Here is a 26,688-nt window from a genome sequence, read left to right on the forward strand (position 1 = left end):
GGAGAGGGACAAGTAGAGGCGCGGAGGGAGGGAAAGGGAGAGGGACAGGCCGAGGCGGTGAGGAAGAGGCAGAGGGATAGACCGAGGCCGGGAGGGAAGGAGAGGGACAGGTCGAGATGGGGAAGGTGAGGGAGAGATGCAGGCCGACGCGGGGAAGGTGAGGGAGAGGGACAGGCCAAGGCTGGGAGGGAGGGAGTGTGAGGGACAGGCTGAGGTGGGAAGCGAGGGTGAGGGCGAGGGAGCAGCTGAGGCTGGGAGGGAGGGAGGGAGAGGGAGAGGGACAGGCCAAGGGAGGGAGGGTGCGGGAGAGGGACAGGCCGAGGCGCGGGGAGAGGCCGAGGCAGGGAGGGAGGGAGCATGTGAGGGACAGGCCGAGGCGGGAAGCGAGGGTGTGGGCGAGAGAGGGAGAGGGACAGGCCAAGGTGGGGAGGGAGGGAGAGGGACAAGCTGAGGGAGTGAGGGAGAGGGACAGGCCGAGGCGGGGAGGGAGGGAGAGGGACAAGTAGAGGCGAGGAGGGAGGGAAAGGGAGAGGGACAGGCAGAGGGAGGGCGGGAGAGGGAGAAGGAGAAGGAGAGGGAAGGTCCGAGAGAAGGAGACGGACAGGCGGACGGTGAGGGAGAGAGACAGGCCAAGGGAGGGAGAGGGTGAGGGAGAGGGACAGGCTGAGGCGGGAGAGGAGGAGGAGGAAGAGGGAGTGGTACAGGCCAAGGGAGGGAGATGGAGAGGCGGAGGAGAGGGAGAGGGAGAGGGACAGATCGTGGCAGAGGGAGAGGGACAGGCCAAGGTGGGGAGGGAGGAAGAGATAGAGGGACAGACCGAGGGACGGAGGGAGAGGGACAGGGACAGGCCGTGGCGGGAGGGAGGGATATGGACAGGCCGAGATGGGAAGGGGAAGGGAGAGGGACAGGCCGGGAGAGGGAGAGGGAGAGGGACAGGCTGAGGCGGGGAGGGAAGGAGAGGGAGAGGGACAGGCCGAGGCAGGGAGGGAAGGAGAGGGAGAATGACAGATGCAGGTCGAGGCGGGGAGGGAGGGAGAGGGAGAGGGACAGGCCGAGGCTGGGAGGGAGGGAAAACGACAGCCCGAGGAAGGTGAGCGAGATATACAGGCCGAGACGGGGAAAGTGAGGGAGAGATACAGGCCGAGGCAGGGAGGAAGGGAGAGGGACAGGTGGAGGCGGGGAGGAAGAGGCAGAGGGATAGACCGAGGCGGGGAGGGAAGGAGAGGGACAGGTCGAGACGGGGAAGGTGAGGGAGAGATGCAGGCCGACGCAGGGAAGGTGAGGGAGAGGGACAGGCCAAGGCTGGGAGGGAGAAGGACAAGTCGAGGGAGGGCGGGAGAGGGAGAGGGAAGGTCTGAGGGAGGGAGGAGAGGGACAGGCGGAGGATGAGGGAGAGGGACAGTCCAAGGCGGGGAGGGAGGGAGAGGGACAGGCCCAGGCCGAGGCGGGGAGGGAGGGAGAGGGACAGGCCCAGGCCGAGGCGGTGTGGGAGGGAGAGGGAGAAGGACAGGCCGAGGCGGGGAGGGAGGGTGAGAGGGACAGGCCGAGGCAGGGAGGGAGAGGATGAGGGAGAGGGACAGGCCGAGGTGGGGCGGGAGGGAGAGGGTGAGGGACAGGCTGAGGCAGGGAGCCGGGGCGAGGGACAGATTGAGGCGCGGCAGGAGCGAGGGGGAGAGGGACAGGCCGAGGCTGGGAGGAAGAGGCAGAGGGACAGGCCGAGGCGCGGATGTCGGGAGAGGGTGAGGCAGAGGGACAGGTCGAGGTGGGGAGGGAGGGAGAGGGACAGCTGAGGCTAGGAGGGCGAGAGAGTGACAAGTCGAGGCGGGGAGGGAGAGGGAGAAGGACAGATCGAGACAGAGGGAAGAGACAGGCCGAGGCGCGGAGCGAGAGGGAGAGGCCGAGGCTGGGAGGGACGGAGAGGGACAAGTCGAGACGCGGAGGGTGGGCGGGAGAGGGCGAGGGACAGGGCGAGGGACAGGCCGAGGGTGGGCGGGAGAGGGAGAGGGACAGGCTGAGGCGGGAAGGGAGAGGGACAGGCCGAGGCTGGGAGGGAGAGAGAGGGACACATCGAGGCGGGTAGGGAGGGTGAGAGGGACACGCTGAGGCGGAGAGGGTGAGGGAGATGAATAGGCCGAAGTGGGGAGGGTGAGGGAGAGGGACAGACCGAGTCAGGGAGCCGGGGAGAGGGAGAGGGCGAGGGACAGATCTAGGCGCGGCGGGAGCGAGGGGGAGAGGGACAGGCCGAGGGAGGGCGGGAGAGGGAGAGGGACAGGCCGAGATGGGGAGGGAGAGGGACAGGCCAAGGCAGGAAAGGAGGGATGGGACAGGCTGAGGCATGGAGGGTGGGTGAGGAGAGGGACAGGCCGAGTCAGGGAAGGTGGGTGAGGGAGAGGGACAGGCCAAGGAGGGAGATGGAGAGGCCGAGGAGGAGAGGGAGAGGGACAGGCCGAGGCGGGGAGTGAGGGAGAGGGAGAGGCCGAGGCGAGGAGGGAGGGTGAGGAGAGGGACAGGCCCAGGCCCAGGCCCAGGCCCAGGCGGGAGGGAGGGTGAGGGAGAGGGACAGGCCAAGGCGGGGAGGGTGGGAGAGGGAAAGGGTCAGGCTGAGGTGGGGAGGGAGGGAGGGAGAGGGACAGGCCGAGGCGGGGACCGAGGGAGAGGGACAGGCCGAGGCACGGAGGAAGGGAGAGGAGCAGGCCAAGGAGAGGGACAGGGACAGGCCAAGGCGGGGATCGAGGGAAAGGGAGAGAGACAGGTTGAGGCACGGAGGAGGCAGATGGAGAGGGACAGGCCGAGGCTGGGAGGAAGAGGGAGAGGGGACAGGCCGTGGCGCAGATGTCGGGAGAGGGTGAGGCAGAGGGACAGGAATGTCCCTCACCCTCTATCCGCGCCTCGGCCTGTCCCTCTCCCTCTCCATCCCTCCCTGCCTGTCCCTGTCCCTCTCCCTCGCTCCCCGTCTGTCCCTGTCCCTCGCTCCCCGCCTCGGCCTGTCCCTCGCTCCCCGCCTCGGCCTGTCCCTCTCCCTCCCTCCGTGCTTTGGCCTGTCCCTCTCCCTCTCCCTCTGCCTCCCTTGGCCTGACCCTCTCCCTCTGTCCCTGCCTCGGACAGGCTGGATCGCGGAGGGACAGGGATATGGTGCGGCCGGGAGGGAGGGAGGGAGAGGGACAGGCCGAGGCAGGGAGGGAGGGACAGGGCGAGGCTGGGAGGGAGGGTGAGGGACAGGCCGAGGCGTGCAGGGAGAAAAAGGAGAGGCCGAAGGAGGGAGGCAGAGGGACAGGCCAAGGGGGGGGGAAGCGAGGGTGTGGGCGAGGGAGTGGCCGAGGGAAGGAGATGGAGAGGGACAGGCCGAGGTGGTGAGGGAGGTAGAGGGACAGGCTGAGGCTGGGATGGAGGGAGGGAGAGGGACAAGTTGAGGCGGGGAGGGAGGGAGGGAGAGGGACAAGTTGAGGCGGGGAGGGAGAGGGACAGATCGAGGGAGAGGGACAGGCCAAGGTGGGGAGGGAGGCTGAGGGAGAGGGAGAGGCCGAGGCGTGGAGTGAGGGAGATGGAGAGGGACAAGTCAAGGCGCGGAGGGAGGGAGAGGGACAGGCCGAGGGAGGGCGGGAGAGGGAGAGGGACAGGCAGAGGGAGAGGGACAGGCCAAGAGAGTGAGGGCGAGGGAGAGGGACAGGCCGAGGCGGGGAGGGAGTGAGAGGGACAAGTAGAGACGCGGAGGGAGGGAAAGGGAGGGGGACAGGCCGAGGGAGGGCGGGAGAGGGAGAGGGACAGGCCATAGTGGGGAGGGAGGGATATGGGCAGGCCGAGACGGGGAGGGACAGGCCGAGACGAGGAAGGCAGGTGAGGGAGAGGGAAAGGCCGAGGAGGGAGGGTGAGGGAGAGGAAAAGGCCGAGGAGGGAGGGTGAGGGAGAGGGACAGGCCGAGGCACGGAGGGGGAGGGAGGGGGAGGGAGAGGGAGAGGGGCAGGCCAAGGAGAGGGACAGGGACAGGGACAGGCCGAGGCGGGGAGGGAGGAAGAGGGGGAGGGGCAGGCCGAGGCGGGGACGGAGGAAGAGGGCGAGGCGCGAAGGGAGGGGGAGGGAGAGTGACAGGTTGAGGCCGAGAGGGATGCAGAGGGAGAGGGACAGGCCGAGGCGCGGATAGAGGGAGGGGGACATGCCGAGGCACGGATAGAGGGAGGGGGACAGGCCGAGGCACGGATAGAGGGAGGGGGACATTCCGAGGCCGAGGGAGGGTGAGAGGCCGAGGGAGGGAGGGAGAGAGGCCGCGGGAGCGAGGGAGGGAGGGTGAGAGCGAGAGGGAGGGAGGAGGGTGAGAGGCCGAGGGAGGGAGAGAGGGTGAGAGGCCGAGGGAGGGAGGGAGGGAGGGAGGGAGGGTGAGAGGCCGAGGGAGGGAGGGTGGGTGAGAGGCCGAGGGAGGGAGAGAGGCCGAGGGAGGGACGGAGGGAGGGTGAGAGGCCGAGGGAGGGAGGGAGGGAGGGAGGGAGGGAGGGAGGGTGAGAGGCCGAGGGAGGGAGGGAGAGTGAGAGGCCGAGGGAGGGAGGGAGAGTGAGAGGCCGAGGGAAGGAGAGAGAGGGAGAGTGAGAAGCCGAGGGAGAGGGACAAACCGAGGCAGGTATGGAAGGAGAGGGACAGGTCGAGGAAGGTGAGGGAGAGGTACAAGCCGAGGCGGGAACGGTGAGGGTGAGGGAGAGGGACAGGCCGAGGCTGGGAGGGAGGGAGAGGGACAAGTCGAGGGAGGGATGGAGAGGGAAGGTCCAAGGGAGGGAGGAGAGGGACAGGCCGAGGCGGGGAGGGAGGGAGGGAGAGGGAGAGGGACAGGCCGAGGCGGGAAGTGAGGGTGAGGGAGAGGGAGAGGGACAGGCCGAGGCGGGGAGACAGCGAGAGGGACAGGCCGAGGCAAGGAGACAGCGAGAGGGACAGGCCGAGGGAAGGAGAACGACAGGCTGAGGAAGGTGAGGCAGAGGGACAGGCCGAGGCGCGGATGGAGGGAGCAGGAGAGGGAGAGGCCGAGGCGGGGAGGGAAGGAGAGGGACAAGTCGAGGAAGGTGAGGGAGAGGGACAGGCCGAGGCGGGGAGGGAAGGAGAGGGACAAGTCGAGGAAGGTGAGGGAGAGGGACAGGCCGAGGCGGGGAGGGAAGGAGGGAGAGGGAGAGGGAGAGGGACCGGCCGAGGGAGGGAGGGAGAGGGAGAGGGACAGGCCGAGGCGGGGAGACAGCGAGAGGGACAGGCCGAGGCAAGGAGGGAAGGAGAACGACAGGCTGAGGAAGGTGAGGCAGAGGGACAGGCCGAGGCGCGGATGGAGGGAGCAGGAGAGGGAGAGGCCGAGGCGGGGAGGGAGGGAGAGGGAGAGGGACATCCCGAGGCGTGGAGGGAGCGAGAGGGACATCCCGAGGCGTGGAGGGAGCGAGAGGGACATCCCGAGGCAGAGAAGGAGGGAGAGGGACAGGCCGAGGCAGAGAAGGAGGGAGAGGGACATGCCGAGGCGGGGAGGGAGGAGGAGGGAGAGGCCGAGGGAAGGAGAGAGAGGGAGAGTGAGAAGCCGAGGGAGGGAGGGAGAGGAAGAGGGACAGGCCGAGGCGTGGAAGGAGGGGGGGAGGGAGAGGGACAGGCTGTGGTGGGGAGGGAGGGAGAGGGTGAGGGAGCAGCCGAGGCAGGGAAGAAGGGAGAGGGAGGTGGACAGGCTGGATTGCGGAGGGACAGGAATATGGTGCGGCCGGGAGGGAGGGAGAGGGACAGGCCGAGGCAGGGAGGAAGAGGGAGAGGGACAGGCCGTGGCGCGGATGTCGGGAGAGGGTGAGGCAGAGGGACAGGACGAGGCAGGGAGGGAGACGGACAGGCCAAGGGAGGCAGAGGGAGAGGGAGAGGGACAGGCCGAGGCGGACGGAGAGGGAGAGGGGCAGGCCAAGGAGAGGGACAAGGACAGGGACAGGCCGAGGCGGGGAGGGAGGAAGAGGGCGAGGCACGGAGGGAGGGGGAGGGAGAGTGACAGGTTGAGGCCGGGATGGATGGAGAGGGAGAGGGAGAGGGACAGGCCGAGGCGCTGATAGAGGGAGAGGGACATTTCGAGGCCGAGGGAGGGAGAGTGAGAAGCCGAGGGAGAGAGGGAGAGGGAGAGGGACAAACCAAGGCGGGTAGGGAAGGAGAGGGACAGGTCGAGGAAGGTGAGGGAGAGCTACAAGCCGAGGCGGGAACGGTGAGGGTGAGGGAGAGGGACAGGCCGAGGCTGGGAGGGAGGGAGAGGGACAAGTCGAGGGAGGGAGAGGGAAAGTCTGAGGGAGGGAGAAGGAGAGGGACAGGCCGAGGCGGGGAAGGTGAGGGAGAGATACAGGCCAAGGCGGGGTGGAAGGGAGAGGGACAGGCCGAGACGGGGAGGGAGGAAGAGTGAAAGGCCGAGGGAGGGAGGAAGAGTGAGAGGCCGAGGGAAGGAGAGAGAGGGAGAGTGAGAAGCCGAGGGAGGGAGGGAGAGGGAGAGGGACAGGCCGAGGTGGGGAGGGAAGGAGAGGGACAGGCCGAGACTGGGAGGGAGGGAGAGGGACAAGTCGAGGGAGGGCGGGAGAGGGAGAGGGAAGGGCCGAGGGAGGGAGAAGGAGACGGACAGGCGGAGGGTGAGGGAGAGGGACAGTCCAAGGCGGGGAGGAAGGGAGAGGGACGGCCCAGGCCCAGGCCCAGGCCCAGGCCGAGGCAGGGAGGGAGAGGGAGAGGGACAGGCCGAGGGACGGCAGGAGAGGGAGAGGGACAGGCCGAGGCGGGGAGGGAGAGGGAGAGGGACAGGCCGAGGCGGGGAGGGGAGGGAGAGGGACAGGCGAAGGTGGGAAGGGAGGAAGAGGGAGAGGGACAGACCAAGGCGCAGAGGGAGAGGCCGAGGCGTGGACTGAGGGAGAGGGACAGGCCGAGGCGGGGAGGGAGGGAGAGGGACAGGCCGAGGGACGGCAGGAGAGGGAGAGGGAGAGGGACAGGCCGAGGCGTGGAGGGAGAGGGAGAGGGACAGGCTGAGGCAGGGTGGGAGGTAGACGGAGAGGGACAGGCGGGTAGGGAGGGAGAGGGAGAGGTACAGGCTGAGGTGGGGGAGGAGGGAGAGGGAGAGGGAGAGGGACAGGCCAAGGCGGGGAGGGAGAGGGAGAGGGACAAGCCGAGGCAGGGTGGGAGGTAGACGGAGAGGGACAGGCGGGTAGGGAGGGAGAGGGAGAGGGACAGGCTGAGGTGGGGGAGGAGGGAGAGGGAGAGGGAGAGGGACAGGCCAAGGCGGGGAGTGAGGGTGAGGGAGGGGGACAGGCCGAGGCGGGGAGGGAGGGAGAACGACAGGCCGAGGGAAGGTGAGGGAGAGATACAGGCTGAGACGGGGAAGTTGAGGGACAGCAGAGATAGGGAGAGAGAGGGTGAGGGAGAGGGACCGGCCGAGGCGGGGAGGGAGAGGGTGAGGGAGAGGCGCGGTGGGAGGGAAAGGGAGGGGGACAGGTCAAGGGAGGGCGGGAGAGGGAGAGGGACAGGCCATAGTGGGGAGGGAGGGATATAGACAGGCCGAGATGGGGAGGGAGGGAGAGGGACAGGCCCAGGCCGAGGTGGGGAGGGAGGCAGAGGGAGAGGGACAGGCCCAGGCCGAGGTGGGGAGGGAGGGAGAGTGAGAGGGAGAGGGACAGGCCGAGGTGGGGAAGGAGGGAGAGGGTGAGGGACAGGCCGAGGCGGGGAGGGAGGGAGAACGACAGGCCAAGGAAGGTGAGGGAGAGATACAGGCCAAGACGGGGAAGGTAAAGGAGAGGGACAGGCCGTGGTGGGGAGGGAGGGAGAGGGACAGGCCGAGATGGGGAGGGTGAGGGAGAAGGACAGGCCGAGGGAGTGGAAGAGGGACAGGTGGAGGGTGAGGGAGAGGGACAGGCCGAGGCCGGGAGGGAGTGAGAGGGACAAGTAGAGGCGCGGAGGGAGGGAAAGGGAGAGGGACAGGCCGAGGCGGTGAGGAAGAGGCAGAGGGATAGACCGAGGCGGGGAGGGAAGGAGAGGGACAGGTCGAGATGGGGAAGGTGAGGGAGAGATGCAGGCCGACGCGGGGAAGGTGAGGGAGAGGGACAGGACGAGGCTGGGAGGGAGGGAGAGGGACAAGTTGAGGGAGGGCGGGAGAGGGAGAGGGAAGGTCCGAGGGAGGTAGAAGGAGAGGGACAGGCGGAGGATGAGGGAGAGGGACAGGCTGAAGCGGGGAGGGAGGGAGAGGGACAGGCCCAGGCCGAGGCGGGGAGGGAGGGAGAGGGACAGGCCCAGGCCGAGGCGGGGAGGGAGGGAGAGGGAGAAGGACAGGCCAAGGCGGGGAGGGAGGGTGAGAGGGACAGGCCGAGCCGGGGAGGGCGAGGATGAGGGGGATGGATAGGCCGAGGCGGGGACGGTGAGGGAGAGGGACCGGCCGAGGTGGGACGGGAGGGAGAGGGACCGGCCGAGGTGGGACGGGAGGGAGAGGGTGAGGGACAGGCTGAGGCAGGGAGCCGGGGCGAGGGACAGATTGAGGCGTGGCAGGAGCGAGGGGGAGATGGACAGGCCGAGGCTGGGAGGAAGAGGCAGAGGGACAGGCCGAGGCGCGGATGTCGGGAGAGGGTGAGGCAAAGGGACAAGTCGAGGCGGGGAGGGAGGGAGAGGGACAGGCTGAGGCTAGGAGGGCGAGAGAGTGACAAGTCGAGGCGGGGAGGGAGAGGCCGAGGCTGGGAGGGACGGAGAGGGACAAGTCAAGACGCCGAGGATGGGCGGGAGAGGGCGAGGGACAGGCCGAGGCTGGGAGGGAGAAGGTGATGAGGGAGAGGGACAGGCTGTGGTGGGGAGGGAGGGAGAGGGACAGGCTGAGGCGCGGAGGGAGAAGGTGATGAGGGAGAGGGACAGGCTGTGGTGGGGAGGGAGGGAGAGGGTGAGGGAGCAGCCGAGGCACGAAGAAGGGAGTGGGAGTTGGACAGGCTGGATCGGGGAGGGACAGGGATATGGTGCGGCCGGGAGGGAGGGAGGGAGGGAGAGGGACAGGCCGAGGCAGGGAGGGAGAGGGACAGGCCGAGGCAGGGAGGGAGGGACAGGGCGAGGCTGGGAGGGAGGGAGAGGGACAGGTTGTGGCGGGGAGGGAGGGTGAGGGACAGGCCGAGGCGTGCAGGGAGAAAAAGGAGAGGCCGAAGGAGGGAGGCAGAGGGACAGGCCGAGGGGGGGAAGCGAGGGTGTGGGCGAGGGAGTGGCCGAGGGAAGGAGATGGAGAGGGACAGGCCGAGGTGGTGAGGGAGGTAGAGGGACAGGCTGAGGCTGGGAGGGAGGGAGGGAGAGGGACAAGTTGAGGCGGGGAGGGAGAGGGACAGATCGAGGGAGAGGGACAGGCCAAGGTGGGGAGGGAGGCTGAGGGAGTGAGGGAGAGGCCGAGGCGTGGAGTGAGGGAGAGGGAGAGGGACAGGCAGAGGGAGGGCGGGAGAGGGAGAGGGACAGGCCGAGGCAGAGGGAGATGGACAGGCCAAGAGAGTGAGGGCGAGGGAGAGGGACAGGCCGAGGCGGGGAGGGAGTGAGAGGGACAAGTAGAGATGCGGAGGGAGGGAAAGGGAGAGGGACAGGGACAGGGACAGGGACAGGCCATAGTGGGGAGGGAGGGATATGGGCAGGCCGAGACGGGGAGGGACAGGCCGAGACGAGGAAGGCAGGTGAGGGAGAGGGAAAGGCCGAGGAGGGAGGGTGAGGAGGAGGAAAAGGCCGAGGAGGGAGGGTGAGGGAGAGGGACAGGCCGAGGCACGGAGGGAGGGAGGGAGGGGGAGGGAGAGGGGCAGGCCAAGGAGAGGGACAGGGACAGGCCGAGGCGGGGAGGGAGGAAGAGGGGGAGGGACAGGCCGAGACGGGGACGGAGGAAGAGGGCGAGGCGCGGAGGGAGGGGGAGGGAGAGTGACAGGTTGAGGCCGAGAGGGATGCAGAGGGAGAGGGACAGGCCGAGGCGCGGATAGAGGGAGGGGGACAGGCCGAGGCACGGATAGAGGGAGGGCGACATTCCGAGGCCGAGGGAGGGAGGGAGGGAGGATGAGAGGCCGAGGGAGGGAGGGTGAGAGGCCGAGGGAGGGAGGGAGGGTGAGAGGCCGAGGGAGGGTGAGAGGCCGAGGGAAGGAGGGAGGGAGAGGGACAGGCCGAGGCGGGTAGAAGAAGGAGAGGGACAGGCCGAGGCAGGGAGGGAGGGAGAACAACAGACCGAGGCGCGGAGGGAGGGAGCAGGAGAGGGACAGGCCAAGGATGGAGGAAGAGGGAAAGGCTGATGCGGAGGGTGGGAGAGGGACATGCCGAGGTGGGGAAGGAGGGAAAGGGACATGCCGAGGCGTGGAGGGAGGGAGAGTGTGATGGACAGGCCGAGGCGAGGCGGGAGGGAGAGGGACAGGCTGAGGCGTGGGAGGAGGGAGGAGGAGAGGCCGAGGTGTGGAGGGAGGGAGGGGTAGAGGAACAGGCTGAAGCGGGGAGGGAGAGGGACATTCCGAGGCGTGGGGAGAGGGAGAGTGAGAGACCGAGGGAGGGAGAGGGACAGGCCGAGGCGGTGAGGGAAGGAGAGGGACCGGTTGAGGAAGGTGAGGGAGAGGTACAGGCTGAGGCGAGGCGGGAGGGAGAGGGACAGGGACAGGCCGAGACGGGGAAGAAAGGAGAGGGACAGGCCGAGACGGGGAGGGAGCGGGACAGGCTGAGGCAGGAAAGGAAGAGGGAGAAGTACAGGCCAAGGGAGGGAGATGGAGTGGCCGAGGAGGGGAGTGAGGGAGAGGAACAGGCCGAGGCGTGGAGGGAGGGAGAGGGAGAGGGAGAGGAACAGGCCGTGGTGGGGAGGGAAGGAGATAGACAGGCCGAGATGGTGAGGGAGAGGGACAGGCCGAGATGGGGAGGGAGAGGGCGAGGGCGAGGGATAGGGACAGGCCGAGGTGGGGAGAGAGCGAGAAGGACAGGCCGAGGTGGGGAGGGATGGAGAGGGACAGGTCGAGGAAGGTGAAGGAGAGATACAGGCCGAGACAGGGAAGGTGAGGGAGAGATACAGGCTGAGAAGGACAAGGTGAGGGAGAGGTACAGGCCGATGCGGGGTGGAAGGGAGAGGGACAGGCCGAGATGGGGAGGGAGAGGGAGAGGGATAGGCCGAGGGAGGGCGGGAGAGGGAGAGGGAAGGTCCGAGGGAGGGAGAAGGAGAGGGACAGGCCGAGGTGGGGGTGAGGGAGAGGGAGAGAGACAGGCCCAGGCCGAGGTGGGGATGGAGGGAGGGAGGGAGGGAGGGAGAGGGACAGGGACAGGGACAGGCTGAGGCTGGGGGAGAGGGACAGGGACAGGGACAGGCCGAGGCGGGGAGGGCGGAAGAGGGAGATGGACAGGCCCAGGTGGGGAGGGAGGAAGAGGGAGTGGGACAGACCGAGGCGCGGAGGGAGAGGCTGAGGCGTGGAGTGAGGGAGAGGGACAGACGGAGGGAGGGAGAGTGTGATGGACAGGCCGAGGCGGGGAGGGAGGGAGAACGACAGGCCGAGGAAGGTGAGGGAGAGCTACAGGCCGAGGCGGGGGAGGTGAGGGAGAGGGACAGGCCGAGATGGGGAGGGAGTGGGAGAGGGAGAGGCCGAGGCGGGGAGGAAGAGGGAGAGGGATAGACCAAGGCGCGGAGGGAGGGAGCGGGAGAGTGACAGGCCGAGGATGGAGGAAGAGGGAGAGGCTGATGCGGGGAGGGAGAGGGCCAGGCCGAGGTGAGGAGGGAGGGAGAGGGACAGGCAAAGGCGGGGAGGAAGCGGGAGAGGGATCGACTTAGTCGCGGAGGGAGGGAGCTGGAGAGGGACAGGCCGAGGCGTGGAGGGAGGGGGAGGGAGAGGGACAGGCCGAGGTGCGGAGGGAGAGTAACAGGTCGAGGTGTGGCGGGAGGGGGTGTGGGAGACGGACAGGCCGAAGCAAGGAGGGAGAGGGTGAGGGAGAGGGACTGGCCGAGGTGGGGAAGGAGAGGGTGAGGTAGAGGTCCAGGCTGAGCCTGGGAGGGAGGGAGAGGGAAAGGTCAAGGCAGGGAGGGAGGGAGAGTGTGACGGACAGGCCAAGGCAGGGAGTGAGGGAGAAGGGAGAGGGACAGGCCGAGGGAGAGGGACAGATTCAGGCGAGGAGGGAGAGGGACAGGCTGAGGGAGGGATAGGGAGAGGGACAGGCTGAGGCGCGGAGGGAGGGACGGGGCAGGCCGAGGCGGGGAGGCCGAGGGCGAGGAACAGGTCACGGGAGGTTGAGGGAGGGTGAGGGACAGGTCGAGGGAGGGAGAGGGATAGGCCGATGCGCGGAGGGAGGGCGAGGGACAGGGGCAGGCCGAGGCGGGGAGGGAGGGAGAGGGTCAGGCCGAGGCACAGAGGGAGGGAGAGGGAGAGGCGCGGAGGGAGGGAGAGGGTCAGGCCGAGGCACGGAGGGAGGGAGAGGGTCAGGCCGAGGCATGGAGGGAGGGAGAGGGTGAGGGACAGGTCGAGGGAGGGAGAGGGACAGGCCGAGGCGGGGAGTGATGGGATAGGAGGGGACATAGGGACAGGCCTAGGGAGGGAGAGGGTGAGGGAGAGGGACAGGCAGAGGCGGGAAGGGAGAGAGGGTGAGGAAGAGGGACTGGGGAGGGGAGGGGAGGCTGGGCAAGGCAGAGGCTCAGGCCGGATAGAAACACTGGGTAGAGAGAGAGAGAGAGAAAGGCTGAGTGGGAAGGGAGATGGGTTTAGGCCAAGCGTTGTATGGTGGGAGAGAGAGATGTGCTGAGGAGGAGAGGGTGAGGAGGGAAGAGTGAGATCTGGTGGCAGGCCGAGTGAGGGGGGTGTGGGAGGAGGGGACTGTTGTTGGGGAGAGATGGTGTGTGTGTGAGAGTGAGAGAGAGAAAGAAAGACAGAGAGAGACAGGCCGGGGGCGAGGAGCGAGAGAGAGAGCCCGGGGGTGTAGGTGGTGGAGAGAGTGACAGAGAGCCAGGCTGAGGTAGGGGGTGTTGGGAGGAACAGTGGGAATTAGGCCGATGTGTGGGACCTTGGTTGAGAGAGAGAGAGAGAGAGAGGTCGAGGGGGAGGAGGAAGGGACGGGGTGGGCGAGGAGGGATGGTGAGTGGGGGTGAGGGGTTGAGAGTCTCTGTGTCCCTGTCTAACCACTGTCTCTCTCTCCCCCAGTTAAACCCTCTGTAACACTGACCCCTGTGAGGGATTATAAAGATCTCTCCTGTTTCGCCACTGGCTTCTACCCTCAGGCCATTGAGGTGAATCTGTTCCGGGATGGAGTGAGGATTGGTGATTCAGAATCGACTGGAATCCGACCCAATCACGATGGATCCTACCAGATCCGCAAACGGATGGAGTTTGACCCAAATTCCCAGGCCAAGTATTCCTGCGAGGTGGAACACAGCGGATTGGGGCAGAAGCTGGTCGTGTTTTATGGTAAGGATCTTCCTCAGTGTGTCAGGGTCCACTCCCCCTCTCCCCAGGAGGGGGGTCAGTGCTGAGCACAGGGTGGGGATCCACTCCCCCTCTCCCCAGGAGGGGGGTCAGTGCTGAGCACAGGGTGGGGATCCAGTCCCTCTCTCCCCAGGAGGGGGGTCAGTGCTGAGCACAGGGTGGGGATCCAGTCCCTCTCTCCCCAGGAGGGGGGTCAGTGCTGAGCACAGGGTGGGGATCCAGTCCCTCTCTCCCCAGGAGGGGGGTCAGTGCTGAGCACAGGGTGGGGATCCAGTCCCTCTCTCCCCAGGAGGGGGGGTCAGTGCTGAGCACAGGGTGGGGATCCAGTCCCTCTCTCCCCAGGAGGGGGGTCAGTGCTGAGCACAGGGTGGGGATCCACTCCCTCTCTCCCCAGGAGGGGGGTCAGTGCTGAGCACAGGGTGGGGATCCACTCCCTCTCCCCAGGAGGGGGATCAGTGCTGAGCACAGGGTGGGGATCCACTCCCTCTCTCCCCAGGAGGGGGATCAGTGCTGAGCACAGGGTGGGGATCCAGTCCCCCTCTCCCCAGGAGGGGGATCAGTGCTGAAACGATATCCAGATCAGACTCTGGATAGTCGGATGTATGGATAGTGTGACCTTCCGTCTGTTGCGATGGGTGATCCTGGTCACAATGATGTTGGTGCTAAGTGGTTTGTTTTCAGATGCTTGATATTGCAGGTGAACTGAAAGGTCTTTATCCTTTTCCTTTCTTCTGGGGTTTCTCACACACGCTCTGCTGGAAGTCAGAAAGAGAGAGAGTGACTTCCTTTCCTTTTACCTGCAGTGCATAGATGACAATTAGTTTTCATCACTGTGAGTCTCGCAGTACACTCCTTCACTCGCTATCTATCTGTCTGTGTCTCTCTCCCTCTCTCACTCTTACTCTCTCTCTCACATACACACACACACTATCTCTCATTTGCTGTCTATCGCAATCTCTATCGCTCGCTCGCACTCGCGCGCACTGTCTCTCGCACGCGCACTCTCTCTCCCTCACACACACACACACACACACACACACACACACACACATGGGTTGAAACAGGCTTTTAACCCTCTTTGTGTGTATATGATTGAAGGGGGAAACCACAGCACTTATCTTCATATCCTGACTGTTGTTTCTCTTCCCACTGTATACACACACTGAAATAATTCCCAGCAGAGGACCCTTCCGTCTCCCTGTGAGATTTCCTTCACTCCTGCTGGGAGAGTATTCCAGAGTTTCTCTCCAAACCCTCTTAAGTCTCCATCCACAGAACTATTTGACTGTGTCTTTTTTTTTCTACGAAGCGTACACTGGAATCAGAAGTTTAATCTGTTTGTAAGTGATCTGGCATTTATTATCCGTTGTCATGACAGTTGGGCACAGTGTGCCCGGGATATTCTAGTGTTCTTGTTAATTGCTTCTTAAATCTCCCTGTGTTTCTGCAGCCAGGAGGCTGCTACATTTCCAGCCTTTAGAAACTTATGCAAATGAAGTTCAAATCTAATGGTAAAAGTTGGTTCTGTTTGTAGTCGGGGAGCCTACGTGATTTGTGTGAAAGCGGTTGTGTGCATTGGTCAAGCCTATTCTATAATGATAGGTACAAAACTGGGAATCTCCTGTCACGATAATCCACCAGGGACGGAGATGCATACACAACATCCAGTAATCAGACAAGTGGGACTGCCAGGAGTGATAACTTTGGGAGACCCATCTCTCTATAACCCCTGTGCACTTGCACAGTATTATTCATCGTGAGTGTACATCGGCATGCAGGGCTTTTGCCCGAAACGGCAATTCTCCTGCTCCTGGGATGCTGCCTGACCTGCTGCGCTTTTCCAGCACCACTCTCGACTCTGATCTGCAGCCTCTGCAGTCCTCGCTTTCACAACAGTGGTATGGGGTGTCTGTGGGTTGTCCGTATCAATTATCCCCTGTCTCTCCACAGCACGTGGGAGAGTGTCATGGTAACCCATCTGAATACCTTTTCAAAAAATTCCAATCTTTTCACATTCCAATTTGTCACTTGGAAACATTGAAATCCCTAGCTCCAAGCCCAGCAGCTCTCTGAGAGTGTCCTTGCAGCTATCATCAAACCATACTTGAATAAGCTGACAGCTAGAGACACTAATGTGGGGTTCCTCTGGAGCAAATGTTCAAGCTTTTCATCACTGATCTGGGACAGGACTTCCCCTTAGCTAGCCTCTCCCAGGTTCTCTATTAACTTAGATACTGCAGATGGTGTGATGTAGCTGCTCACCATCATCCCTGATTTGCCCTGGATGATCTGGTGAATTCTCTTGGCATGGCTGTCCAGTATGGTCACACTCTCCACTAGTTGTCCTGTGGTCTCCTGTTGATGTTCTACATTCAGTCTTTCTGGGGCTCGTTTGACTTGTTGGGTCAAAATCCTGGTTCATTTTCCAAATGGAGATTGACCATTTCCCCATTTCCTGCAGCTCGATCATTAAGGGGTTCCCTTCTCTTCCACCTATTAACTGCTGGTCTGGGTTTTCCCTCTTATTTTCCTGTCCCTCATTCCACTCTTCCGTGGATCAGGTAGGAATACAATCGGTTTAATGGGGAAGGCCACCACTCTGATGACAGTATCACTGATACATCTGGAATGACTGGGATTCATTATATAGTCTATAATTTCGGTATCCCACCATCCTGCACCCGTTTTTGGAGAAATCCCACCAATTGTCTGTGGTCCCCAGACTCCTATAACACAATATGGAATTCCTGTTGGGTTTCCTCTACACCATGAGCTGATGGCTACACCGGAATATCACTGAATTCCCCAGGACGGATGCAGAGGTTCCCATCTACACATTGCGCAGTGTCCAGTGGGTCATAACACAGGTATCCAACACTGTTTTCCCTTGTACCCAAGCTGCATTTTCACATACAGTCATTATAATAGTTATAAATACTGCACAATAACTGCTCTGTAACAGTCACATCGCTGGCTTGGAGTAGCCACTCCAGGGCACTTCCTCAAAAGAGTAATTTCTGAAAATATCTTTGTCTAATATCTCACACTGTATGTTCTACATGATATTTTAACATTGTCCAATTGTCACCCATTTCTGGACCTTTTTTTTGAAGAAAACAAAATGGCCGATAGAATCAAAGTCTGCTTATGTGGCTGGCAGCTTGTGTACTCACATGGCTGGGGAGCTCGATGTGGTTGCCTCTGTCATCCTCCATGTATAAGCCACAGTCTGTTTTCACTCCATTTATTGTTATCAGGACGATCCACTGGGTGTCAGCACCTTTTTCCAAACTTCCCAGTGCCAGGTTGGAAGCTTAGATACCTGGCAGTCCCAAATAAAATGACCAGTTTGGCCACAGTTATCCCACGGATTCAGTTCTGAGTTTGTTTGTGGGAGTTCCATTTTTCTGGGGGCAGGGGACTCATATGGAGGGGGAGACTCTGGGATTCCTTGGTGCATTCCTTCTTCCATCCCTCCAAGTTGAAGGCAGGCTATAAGTCTGGACCCCACTTACGTGAACCGATTTTGCAGCTGACTGCTGTGCCCTCAACTCCCTTTCCCACATCGTGGTTAATTTGCAGGGGACCCAATCCTTATTACAGGAGGTGTCGAGGGGTCAAATCCCAGGCATGCGTCTCTCCCTCTATCTGAGGCATGGGAGATGAGGGTTTGCACCCAGTTTTTCAGTTGTTCGTTGGTAAAGTCACGTCCCTGAAAACCCAGACAAATTGGACCCAGAGTCTCCAGGCAGAGCCGTTAGGGTGTTCCCCTTGTTGATGACTGCACTTGTATAGCGCCTTCATTGGGTCTGCCTTATCCTGTCCCACAGCAGTAAGGATCACCACCTTCCTCTCATCATAGATCCCCTCCTCCCTAGTTGTTGGTCCTTGGGAAGGACATAATGGCCTGTTGGACTAATCACATGGTAATTAATCTGCTTTGCTTAGCAGCACCCAGTCTGTATATAACTAACTGTCGGTAGCACTCAACAAAAAACGTGTTTAGGTCAGAGATGGAATCAAACAGTGTCCCCTTTTTGGTGATGCGTCTGGAATGGGTGATGGATACGTAATGCAGTCGCCAATTGTTTGACGCGAGGTGACTACATGATTTGTGGGCTCCAGTTTTGGCTGGGGGTCAGGGGTAGAGGTTGAAGCTGCCATTGCCCAGGAGAAACAGTGGGGATCCTCATTTGTAGGGTGAAGGTGGATTGCATGTGGATGTGTCCGTGCGGGGTCTCTCGTTATCTCCCTGGGGAGGTAGGACTCCAAAGGCCCATATTATCCAATTCCGGGCAGAGACCTGGTTCATTTGAGATTATATTTGTTCCTGGCACTTTGAATGTCCCACACTGGGGCCTGACGTGCATTGCTCTGCGTTGCAGAGTTAGAGAATCTTACAGCTGCTTGAAGCTCCTTACACTGTTGTTCCAGCTTGTCTATTTACACTGAGGCTGTCTCCTGCTCCCCCATGCTCCTCCTCTTACTCAGATCGTCTCTTTCAAATTGTGATTGGAACTGTCCCATACAGATCAGGTTTTTTCCTGTATTCTAGGGTCCTGGTGTTTAATTACAAGTTTTAACTTTTCCGATTCATACTAGTGATTTCTAATCACTCCCGCCGCGATCTAATCTCAGCTGGTCAGCTGCAGAAATCTCCTCGGCTACATGCTGCTACTGGTGCTGTGGTTCCCTCAGTTGCCTTCTTTCCTAACTTATTATGTGTTTCTAGCCATATGTCTTGGGTCATGGAACCCAATGGTGCAGGGTCAGTCTGGGTGCGACAAAAATCTGTGTCTTTGGGCCATTTTTCAAAAAAGATATTGTCTGAGAGTATCCTCCCACGTCGGACGAGGGGATACTTGTCCCATTTTGTTTACAAGCGTATGATTGCCAGTGTCTCTTCCATGTTATTACATTCTGGGAAGTGGTTGTAGTTAAGGTAAAGCTTTAGCTAGATTCTTATTACAGCTTCTCAAAGTCTTAGAGGTTTAGAACTAGAGCATGGTGATCCCTTCAAATACTTCGCAGAGATAGGTCTTTAACCCCTTCTCGTGGCCTGACTGTAGAGTTTCCCACAGTCAAATCACTATTACAGCTATCCCTGGGTTTCTGACCTAGTCTCTGCCAGGTACTCTTTAATAAACACCTAGCAGTCATTTCAATTGGAGCAGTAGAATATTCAGAGCTGTCAACGGCTGCCAATGTATCTACTCCTTTTAAACAGAAACGTTTCCTCAACTTTTTGGAACTCAAAAGGTCCCTCAACTCTTGAACTCAAAATAAAGTTCCTTCAACTCTGAAAAAATGACTCTTCCCTCAACTCTTTTCCCACCGAATACTCCTGGGGTCGGAATGAAATACAGAGGAAACTTTCCTCTCCCTCATTCCAACCCAAAGTAAACTGAAAATCATATCCAGTCAGCTCCATCCCCATCGAACACTCCCACCGCAGGAACAACGAGAGTTTAAAATTCAGCAGAAAATTTCTCCGACTCGTTGAAACTGCAAATAAACAAAATAAAGCTCCCTCACACCGAACCCATCTAGCATTTCTGGAATGGGGACAACAGGGGGTTCAAATAAACACACCTTTGGTTCTGTCAAGGAGTTCAATATATCTCTAATGGTTGTACACCCGAGGGGAACAGAGCCGCTCCCCCCACCCCCTCCAAACCTCGAGCTGACTTCCTCCGAGACCCTCGATACCCCATGACCCTTTCCCAACTTGTGCGTTTGCTCGCTCTGGCTGTTAGGCCAAGTTCTGTTCAGTTGCCTGAATCCACAGTCCCTTGAGTCCTGACTTACTGCTCATGCTGAATTCTGAGCGTACCAGGCTGCTGGGTTCGACGTCAGAGGACCTGTTGGTCACTTCTTATCCCAGGGACACCAACTGTTGTCTAGTTCCTTATTAGACACTTCTGACCAGAATGTTATGAATGAATTTGTCCAGGTTTCCAACTTAGGAACACAAGCAGGTACCAGTGCAGAACAGTCCCAACTTGATTTGGAAACAAGTTACAATAACCTTCAATACTAAATATCCTCTCTCATCCTTTAGGCCCCTTAAGCCTTACAACTCTTCTCGAGTCTCTTGTAGATTTACACAGTGGCTGTTGTTCTGTCTCTGGGTCTGTGCAGCTGTTTTCTTTCTCTCTCTCCCTCTCTCCCTCTCTCTCTCTCTCTCTCTCTCCCTCCCTCTCTCTCTCTCTCTCTCTCTCTCTCTCTCTCCCTCTCTCTCCCTCTCTCACTTGCTGGATGGTTACTGAGTCCCTGCCCCTTGCTGTGATGGTCTGTCTGAAGGCCTCCGATGATTTGAGAGAGAGGACTGGAGGTGAACCCTGGTTTTATACCTTTTAGATAGTTTTCTGGAATGTTCTATAGTTCTGGTCAATCAGAGAGACACCCTTAATAGTTTGAAACCTTGTCAGCCATTTGGATGGCTTGTTACTGCTGGTGTCTTTGTGTAACTGGACTCTGTAGCTTTCTGTCTGGGCCCTCTGTTTGGGACATGTCTGTCCAGGAAAATGTTTGCCTTTTACGTTTCGCTGATGTCATGAGCACTTGGTTGCTGTGTCTGCACTGTGCCTGGTGTGTGGCTTTGGGATTTTAAGTTTGTTCGTGGCCTATGTACCCAGCATCCCATGGTGTTTGGCCAAGTTAACGACCTCCATCTGCCATGACCAGGGCCTCCAAGCCCTCCGTTTTTTCCTCTTCAGACGTCCCCAACAGTACCCTTCCTCCGACACTCTCATTCATTTGGCCGAACTGGTCCTCGCCCTTAACAATTTCTCCTTCGAATCCTCCCACTTCCTCCAGACCAAAGGGGTAGCCATGGGCACCCATATGGGCCCCAGCTATGCCTGTCTCTTTGTTATCTACGTAGAACAGTCGATCTTCCGTAATTACACCGGCACCACTCCCCACCTCTTCCTCCGCTACATTGATGACTGCATCGGCGCCACCTCGTGCTCCCGCGAGGAGGTTGAGCAATTCATCAACTTCACCAACACATTCCACCCTGACCTTAAATTTACCTGACACCACCTTCCCCTTCATGGACCTCTCCATCTCCATTAAGGACGACCGACTTGACACTGACATTTTTTACAAACCCACCGACTCCCACAGCTACCTGGATTACACCTCTTCCCACCCTACCTCTTGCAAAAATGCCATCCCGTATTCCCAATTCCTCCGCCTGCGCCGTATCTGCTCCCAGGCGGACCAGTTCCACAATAGAACACACCAGATGGCCTCCTTCTTTAGAGACTGCAATTTCCCTTCCCACCGTGGTTAAAGATGCCCTCCAACGCATCTCGTCCACATCCCGCACCTCCGCCCTCAGACCCCACCCCTCCAACCGTAACAAGGACAGAACGCCCCTGGTGCTCACCTTCCACCCTACCAACCTTTGCATAAACCAAATCATCCGCCGACATTTCCGCCACCTCGAAAAAGACCCCACCACCAGGGATATATTTCCCTACCCACCCCTTTCCGCCTTTCGCAAAGACCGTTCCCTCCGTGACTACCTGGTCAGGTCCACACCCCCCTACGACCCACTCTCCCATTCTGGCACTTTCCCCTGCCACCGCAGGAACTGTAAAACCTGCGCCCACACCTCCTCCCTCACCTCTATCCAAGGCCCTAAAGGTGCCTTCCACATCCATCAAAGTTTTACTTGTACATCCACTAATATCATTTATTGTATCCGTTGCTCCCGATGCGGTCTCCTCTACATTGGCGAGACTGGGCGCCTCCTAGCAGAGCGCTTTAGGGAACATCTCCGAGACACCCGCACCAATCAACCACACCGCCCTATGGCCCAACATTTCAACTCCCCCTCCCACTCTGCCGAGGACATGGAGGTCCTGGGCCCTCCTTCACCGCCGCTCCCTCACCACCAGACGCCTGGAGGAAGAACGCCTCATCTTCCGCCTCGGAACACCTCCACCCCAGGGCATCAATGTGGACTTCAACAGTTTCCTCATTTCCCCTTCCCCCACCTCACCCTAGTTCTAAACTTCCAGCTCAGTAACTGTCCCCATGACTTGTCCGGACTTGTCCGACCTGCCTATCTCCTTTTCCACCTATCCACTCCACCCTCTCCTCCTTGACCTATCACCTTCATCCTCTCCCCCACTCACCCATTGTACTCTATGCTACTCTCTCCCCACCCCCACCCTCCTCTAGCTTATCTCTCCACGCTTCAGGCTCACTGCCTTTATTCCCGATGAAGGGCTTTTGCCCGAAACGTCGATTTCGCTGCTCCTTGGATGCTGCCTGAACTGCTGTGCTCTTCCAGCACCATTTAATCCAGAATCTGGTTTCCAGCATCTGCAGTCATTGTTTTTGCCAAGTTAACAATCTGTCTGTGTCTCAGCAGCCAGGGGGCTGCGAGTGTGTCCCTGTCCAGTGTATGCTCTGTTGGATTGCTGATGTGTGACTGTCTCTTGTTGGATAATTCTCTTCCAGAACCAAAGAGCAGCTCCATCCTCCCGATTATAATCGGTATTGTCGTTGCTCTCCTGGTGATTGTTGCTGTCATCGCTGGGGTTGTCTGGTACAAGAAGAAAGGTAGGAGTCTGGGTGAGAATGGGGAGGTACATGCTGTGGGAAGGGAGTCTGGGTGAGAATGGGGAGGTACATGCTGTGGGAAGGGAGTCTGGGTGAGAATGGGGAGGTACATGCTGTGGGAAGGGAGTCTGGGTGCCAAAGTGTGGGGAGAGACTGGGAAATTATGTTAGAGAATGAAGAGGGTCAGGTGAGTAGGAATGGGCTGGCCCTGTGGGTGGAGAGGTGTCAATGTCCGCATCCAGTGGGAGGAGAGCAGGGAGTGTGATACTTGGGAACTTCCAGTAATGGGAGAATATAAAGATGTGAAATCTGGAATGTGACAGTGTAGTGTTAGAGCAGGACAGATTGGAGACTGTGGAGCTTTGTTCACACAGACTCAGGGAGTGTCGGGAATAAATAGGACAGATACACTAATTACTGTGGAGGATAGGAGACAGGCAGGGCTGCTTGATCAACTAGGCCCTGAGAGGGTGGGGTTGGGTGGGAGCGGTGGTGGTGGGGGTTCGGGGCAGGGGTGGGGGGCGGTGGTGGAGGGGGAAAGGGGCAGGCGTGGGGGTTGGGTGGGAGTAGTGGTGGAGGGGGTAGGGGACGGTGGTGGAGGGGGGTAGGGGGCGGAAGTGGGGGTTAGGTGGTGGAGGGGGTTGGGTGGGTGGTGGAGGGGGTTGGGGGGCAGAGGTGGGGGGTTGGCTGGTGGAGGGGGTTGGGGGGCAGAGGTGGGGGGTTGGCTGGTGGAGGGGGTTGGGGGCAGAGGTGGGGGGTTGGGTAGTGGAGGGGGTTGGGGGCAGGGGTGGGACTGGTGGTGGAGAGGTGGGGGGTGGGGGTTAGGTGGGAGCGGTGGTGGAGAGGGTAGGGGGGCAGGGGTGGGTTTGGGTGGGGGTGGGGTGGAGAGGTGGGGTGGGGTTTAGGTGGGAGCGGTGGTGGAGGGGGGTGGGTTTGGGTGGGGGTGGTGGCGGGGGGGTGGGGGTTGGGTGGGAGCGGTGGTGGAGAGGGTAGGGGGGCAGGGTGGGTTTGGGTGGGGGTGGTGGTGGAGAGGTGTGGTGGAGGGGGTTGGGGGCAGGGGTGGGTTTGGGTTTGGGTGGGGGTGGTAGTGGAGAGGTGGGGGTGGGGGTTAGGTGGGAGTGGTGGTGGAGAGGGTTGGGGGGTGGGCAGTGTTGCGATCTGGTCCCCTCTTCCCCCTCGGTGCTGAGCTCTCTGTGGGAGCTGCTCCCGGGGGATATGGGAGGTGACAGTCTCTCCCTCCCAGATCTCTCACCCTGACTGTGGGGGTGTGGTCACTAACTGAGCTTTCCTTGGTTTTTCCAGCAGGCCAGAAGGCAGACTACAAACCAGCGAAGAGTAAGTTTACCCCAATCACTGTCTCTCCATCAAACGGTGAAGCAGGCAACATCGTTCATTCTGGGTCTGTGTGTGTGTGTGTGTGTGTGTGTGTGTGTGTGTGTGTGTGTGTGTGTGTCTGTGCGTGCATGTGGTGTACTGAGCACTGCATTAGATCGTCTTCATTTCTGACTGACATCTGTTGTCTCCATGAATATGTCAGGCTGCATTTTCCACCACCCCCTCCATTTTCCCCCCGCCCTCCCTCCATTTCCTCTCCCCCCCCTTCCATTTCCTCCCCCCCCCCCTCCATTTCCTCCCCCCCCCTCCATTTCATCCCCCCCCCTCCATTTCCTCCCCCCCCCTCCATTTCCTCCCCCCCCCTCCATTTCCTCCCCCCCCCTCCATTTCCTCCCCCCCCCCTCCATTTCCTCCCCCCCTACATTTCCTCCCCCCATTTCCTCTCTTCCCCCCCCATTTCCTCTCGTCCCCCCCCCCATTTCCTCTCGTCCCCCCCCCCCATTTCCTCTCGTCCCCCCCCCCATTTCCTCTCGTCCCCCCCCATTTCCTCTCTTCCCCCCCCCATTTCCTCTCTTCCCCCCCATTTCCATTCTCCCCCTCCCTCTCCATTCTCCCCCTCCCTCTCCATTCTCCCCTCCCTCTCCATTCTCCCCCTCCCTCTCCATTCTCCCCCTCCCTCTCCATTCTCCCCCTCCCCTCTCCATTCCCCCCCCCCCTCCGTCTGTGTCCTCCAATGTTAAACATTATTTTGAAACGTGTTTCTTTGCGTTAACAGGTTCTGATAGGGGTGAATCCTCCTCAAACTCCTCTGCCACTGCCTAGAGGTAGGAATCTTTCTGGGAGTAGATGCTGCTGGTGTGTTCCCCCTGGGAGGGGAGGGGGGTTTACACTGTGTGTGGATACTGTGCCCAGGGTCTGCTCCTCCCACTCACTGACTGTTGGGTCAAAGAGCAATTCCCACAATTCCCCACTGAGCTTCGAGACTGCCCTCCTGGAGGTGCTGACCCTGGGGACATTGTGGGTTGTGGTGGAGAGCTGGGTGTGTCTGGTGGGGAAGCAGACCTTGTAGCATCTCACCCAGGATGTGGCCTCCCATTGGTCACTCTCCTTAACGTCCCTGGGGTTTCATAGAACAGTACCGCACAGAACAGGCCCTTCAGCCCATGATGTTGTGCCGAACATTGATCCTCATGTAAGATAAACCTAATGTACGAACCCTCAAATTTCTGTGACCATATGCATGTCCAACAGTCTCTTAAATATCCCCAATGACCTCACTTCCACAACTGCTGCTGGCAACACATTCCATGCTCTCTCAACTCTCTGCGTAAAGAAACCGCCTTTGACATCCCCTCTATATTTTCCGCCAAACAGCTTAAAACTATGACCCCTCATATTAACAATTTCTGCCCTGGGAAAACTCTCTGTCTATCAACTCTATCTATGCCTCTCATTATCTTGTACACCTCAATTAGGTCCCCTCTCTTCCTTCTTTTCTCCAATGAACAAAGTCCGAGCTCAGTCAACCTCTCTTCAAAAGATAAGCCCTACATCCCAGGCAGCATCCTGGTAAACCTCCTCTGAACCCTCTCCAAAGCATCCACACCTTTCCTATAATAGGGCGACCAGAACTGGACGCAGTTCCAAGTGCGGTCTAACCAAAGTTTTATAGAGCTGCAACAAGATCTCACGGCTCTTAAACTCAATCCCCCTGTTAATGAAAGCCAAAACCCCATATGCTTTCTTAACAACCCTGTCCACTTGGGTGGCCATTTTAAGGGATCCATGTACCTGCACACCAGGATTGCTGTTGGCATCCCCAGGAGCCAGTCTGACTGAGACCTGGAGAGGGACGGCTGTGCTGGGATCGGGCTGGTGTTAGGGGGAGGGCCGTGCTGGGATTGGGCTGGTGTTGGGGGGGGGGGGGCTCTTCTGGGATTGGTCCGGTGTTGGGAGAGGGCTGTGCTGGGATAGGCCTGGTGGGTCTCACGTCAGCGGTAGGATACGTTGGAGACAATTCTGAAGGGGTGAACTAATACCCAATTGGAAAGGCCTGGGTTAAATAGTTGGAGTTTGGTGGTGGGAGTCGAGGGGGAGTGTGGGATGATGTCTGATGGAGTTTGGTGGGAGTCGGTGGGGGGAGGTGGGGGGGGGGGGTGATGTCTGCTGGAGTTTGTTGTCTCTGGGAGGCTCTGCTGCGTTGTCTCTGTCTCTAACCCGTGGCCTCACCCTGTAACCATCTCCTTTATTTCTCCTCCACAGCGGACTCTCGTGTCCCGCAGATATTCCTGGGAGTTCAATCGAAACGTTGGCAACAGGATTTTTTGAAGAATTGGGGGAGGGAGGGAGGGGGGGGTTTCTGTCACGTAAACAGTTCTTTATCTTGTAAAGGGGTGAGGGAACCTTGATTCTAAATGTTTGCTCCTGCTGATTTAAGCTTTGATTTGCACTGATCTTTGATTTGCACTGACTGTGGGATGCAGCTGAACACAGTCACTTCAGCCTGTGGCTTGTTTTCAATGTTGTATTTTAACGGGTGAAGCCCCTTCATTGTGACTGGGCTGAAGGGAAGGGACTCACTGAGAATGACTCTCAGCTCCAACTCACTCACTCACAGTCTGGCTGCTGTGTCGGATACATTCCCTGGTGCTGGACGTTCACACCCACTCAGTCTAACTGGCCCCTGACAGACTCTGGGGTCCACAGGGACAGCCCCTCCCACCAGCCAGTCCCCCAGAAAGGGGAGGTGGTGTGTGGGCCTGATTCCAGAGACCTTCCGTCCCAGTCGGTGGGGGCTACAGATACAGGGGGACCTGCTTTGTGTGACCATTCAGGATCAGAGGGAAGTGCTTGATTATATGGGGTGGGGGGAGGAATGATCAGATTTATTTTTTTGCAGGCGGTTAAAGAGGGGAAGCTTTGTTATACTTTGCAAACACAATTCTGTCTCTGTAATTTTACAGTTTCTCGATTTTGTCAATAAATGAGGTTTGGGGACTCCACAGGGACTCCACACTGTCTCTGTTAGTGTTGTACCTCAGGGTGAGGAGAGTTACAATCTGTCACCAGGTATTTCCCAGATTTCCAATCGCTGTGTCTCTGCTTCCCACAGGTTTGCTGTAACCAGAACTTTAACCTTTAGTTTGATGTAGCTCCAGCCTTTATCCCGCTGAGATTCCCTGTGTGCCGGGGTCTGATTTCTTCCCTATGTTCATTTTCCAACGTACCACATTCTGCCCAGTTCACCCTTAACTCTTGAGCAGAATTGAGGCAGCACAGTGGCTCAGTGGTGAGCTCTGCTGTCTCCCAGTGCCAGGGACCCAGGTTCGATTCCAGCCTCAGGCTGGAGTTTGTGTGGAGTTTGCACATTCTCCCCGTGTCTGCGCGGGTT

The 26,688-nt window shown here is 59.8% G+C and overlaps 1 protein-coding gene across 2 annotated transcripts in view; it reads left to right on the forward strand.

The window, feature by feature from the left end:
- LOC140455519 (class I histocompatibility antigen, F10 alpha chain-like) overlaps window positions 1–26,299 on the forward strand; it is a 53,228-nt gene extending 26,929 nt beyond the window's left edge. The window contains exons 4-8 of one of the 2 annotated variants that reach the window (XM_072550463.1): window positions 13,101–13,364; window positions 21,861–21,962; window positions 23,265–23,297; window positions 24,073–24,121; window positions 25,560–26,299. In XM_072550463.1, coding sequence (XP_072406564.1) covers window positions 13,101–13,364; window positions 21,861–21,962; window positions 23,265–23,297; window positions 24,073–24,119 — 446 coding nt within the window. In that variant the 3' untranslated portion in view covers window positions 24,120–24,121; window positions 25,560–26,299. The remainder of the gene's footprint in view (window positions 1–13,100; window positions 13,365–21,860; window positions 21,963–23,264; window positions 23,298–24,072; window positions 24,122–25,559) is intronic. The other variant, XM_072550464.1, reaches the window with a different exon arrangement.
- The last annotated feature ends 389 nt before the right edge of the window (window positions 26,300–26,688 follow it).

The sequence above is a fragment of the Chiloscyllium punctatum genome, chromosome 30 (assembly GCF_047496795.1).
Source record: "Chiloscyllium punctatum isolate Juve2018m chromosome 30, sChiPun1.3, whole genome shotgun sequence".
NCBI classification, from domain to species: Eukaryota; Metazoa; Chordata; class Chondrichthyes; order Orectolobiformes; family Hemiscylliidae; genus Chiloscyllium; species Chiloscyllium punctatum.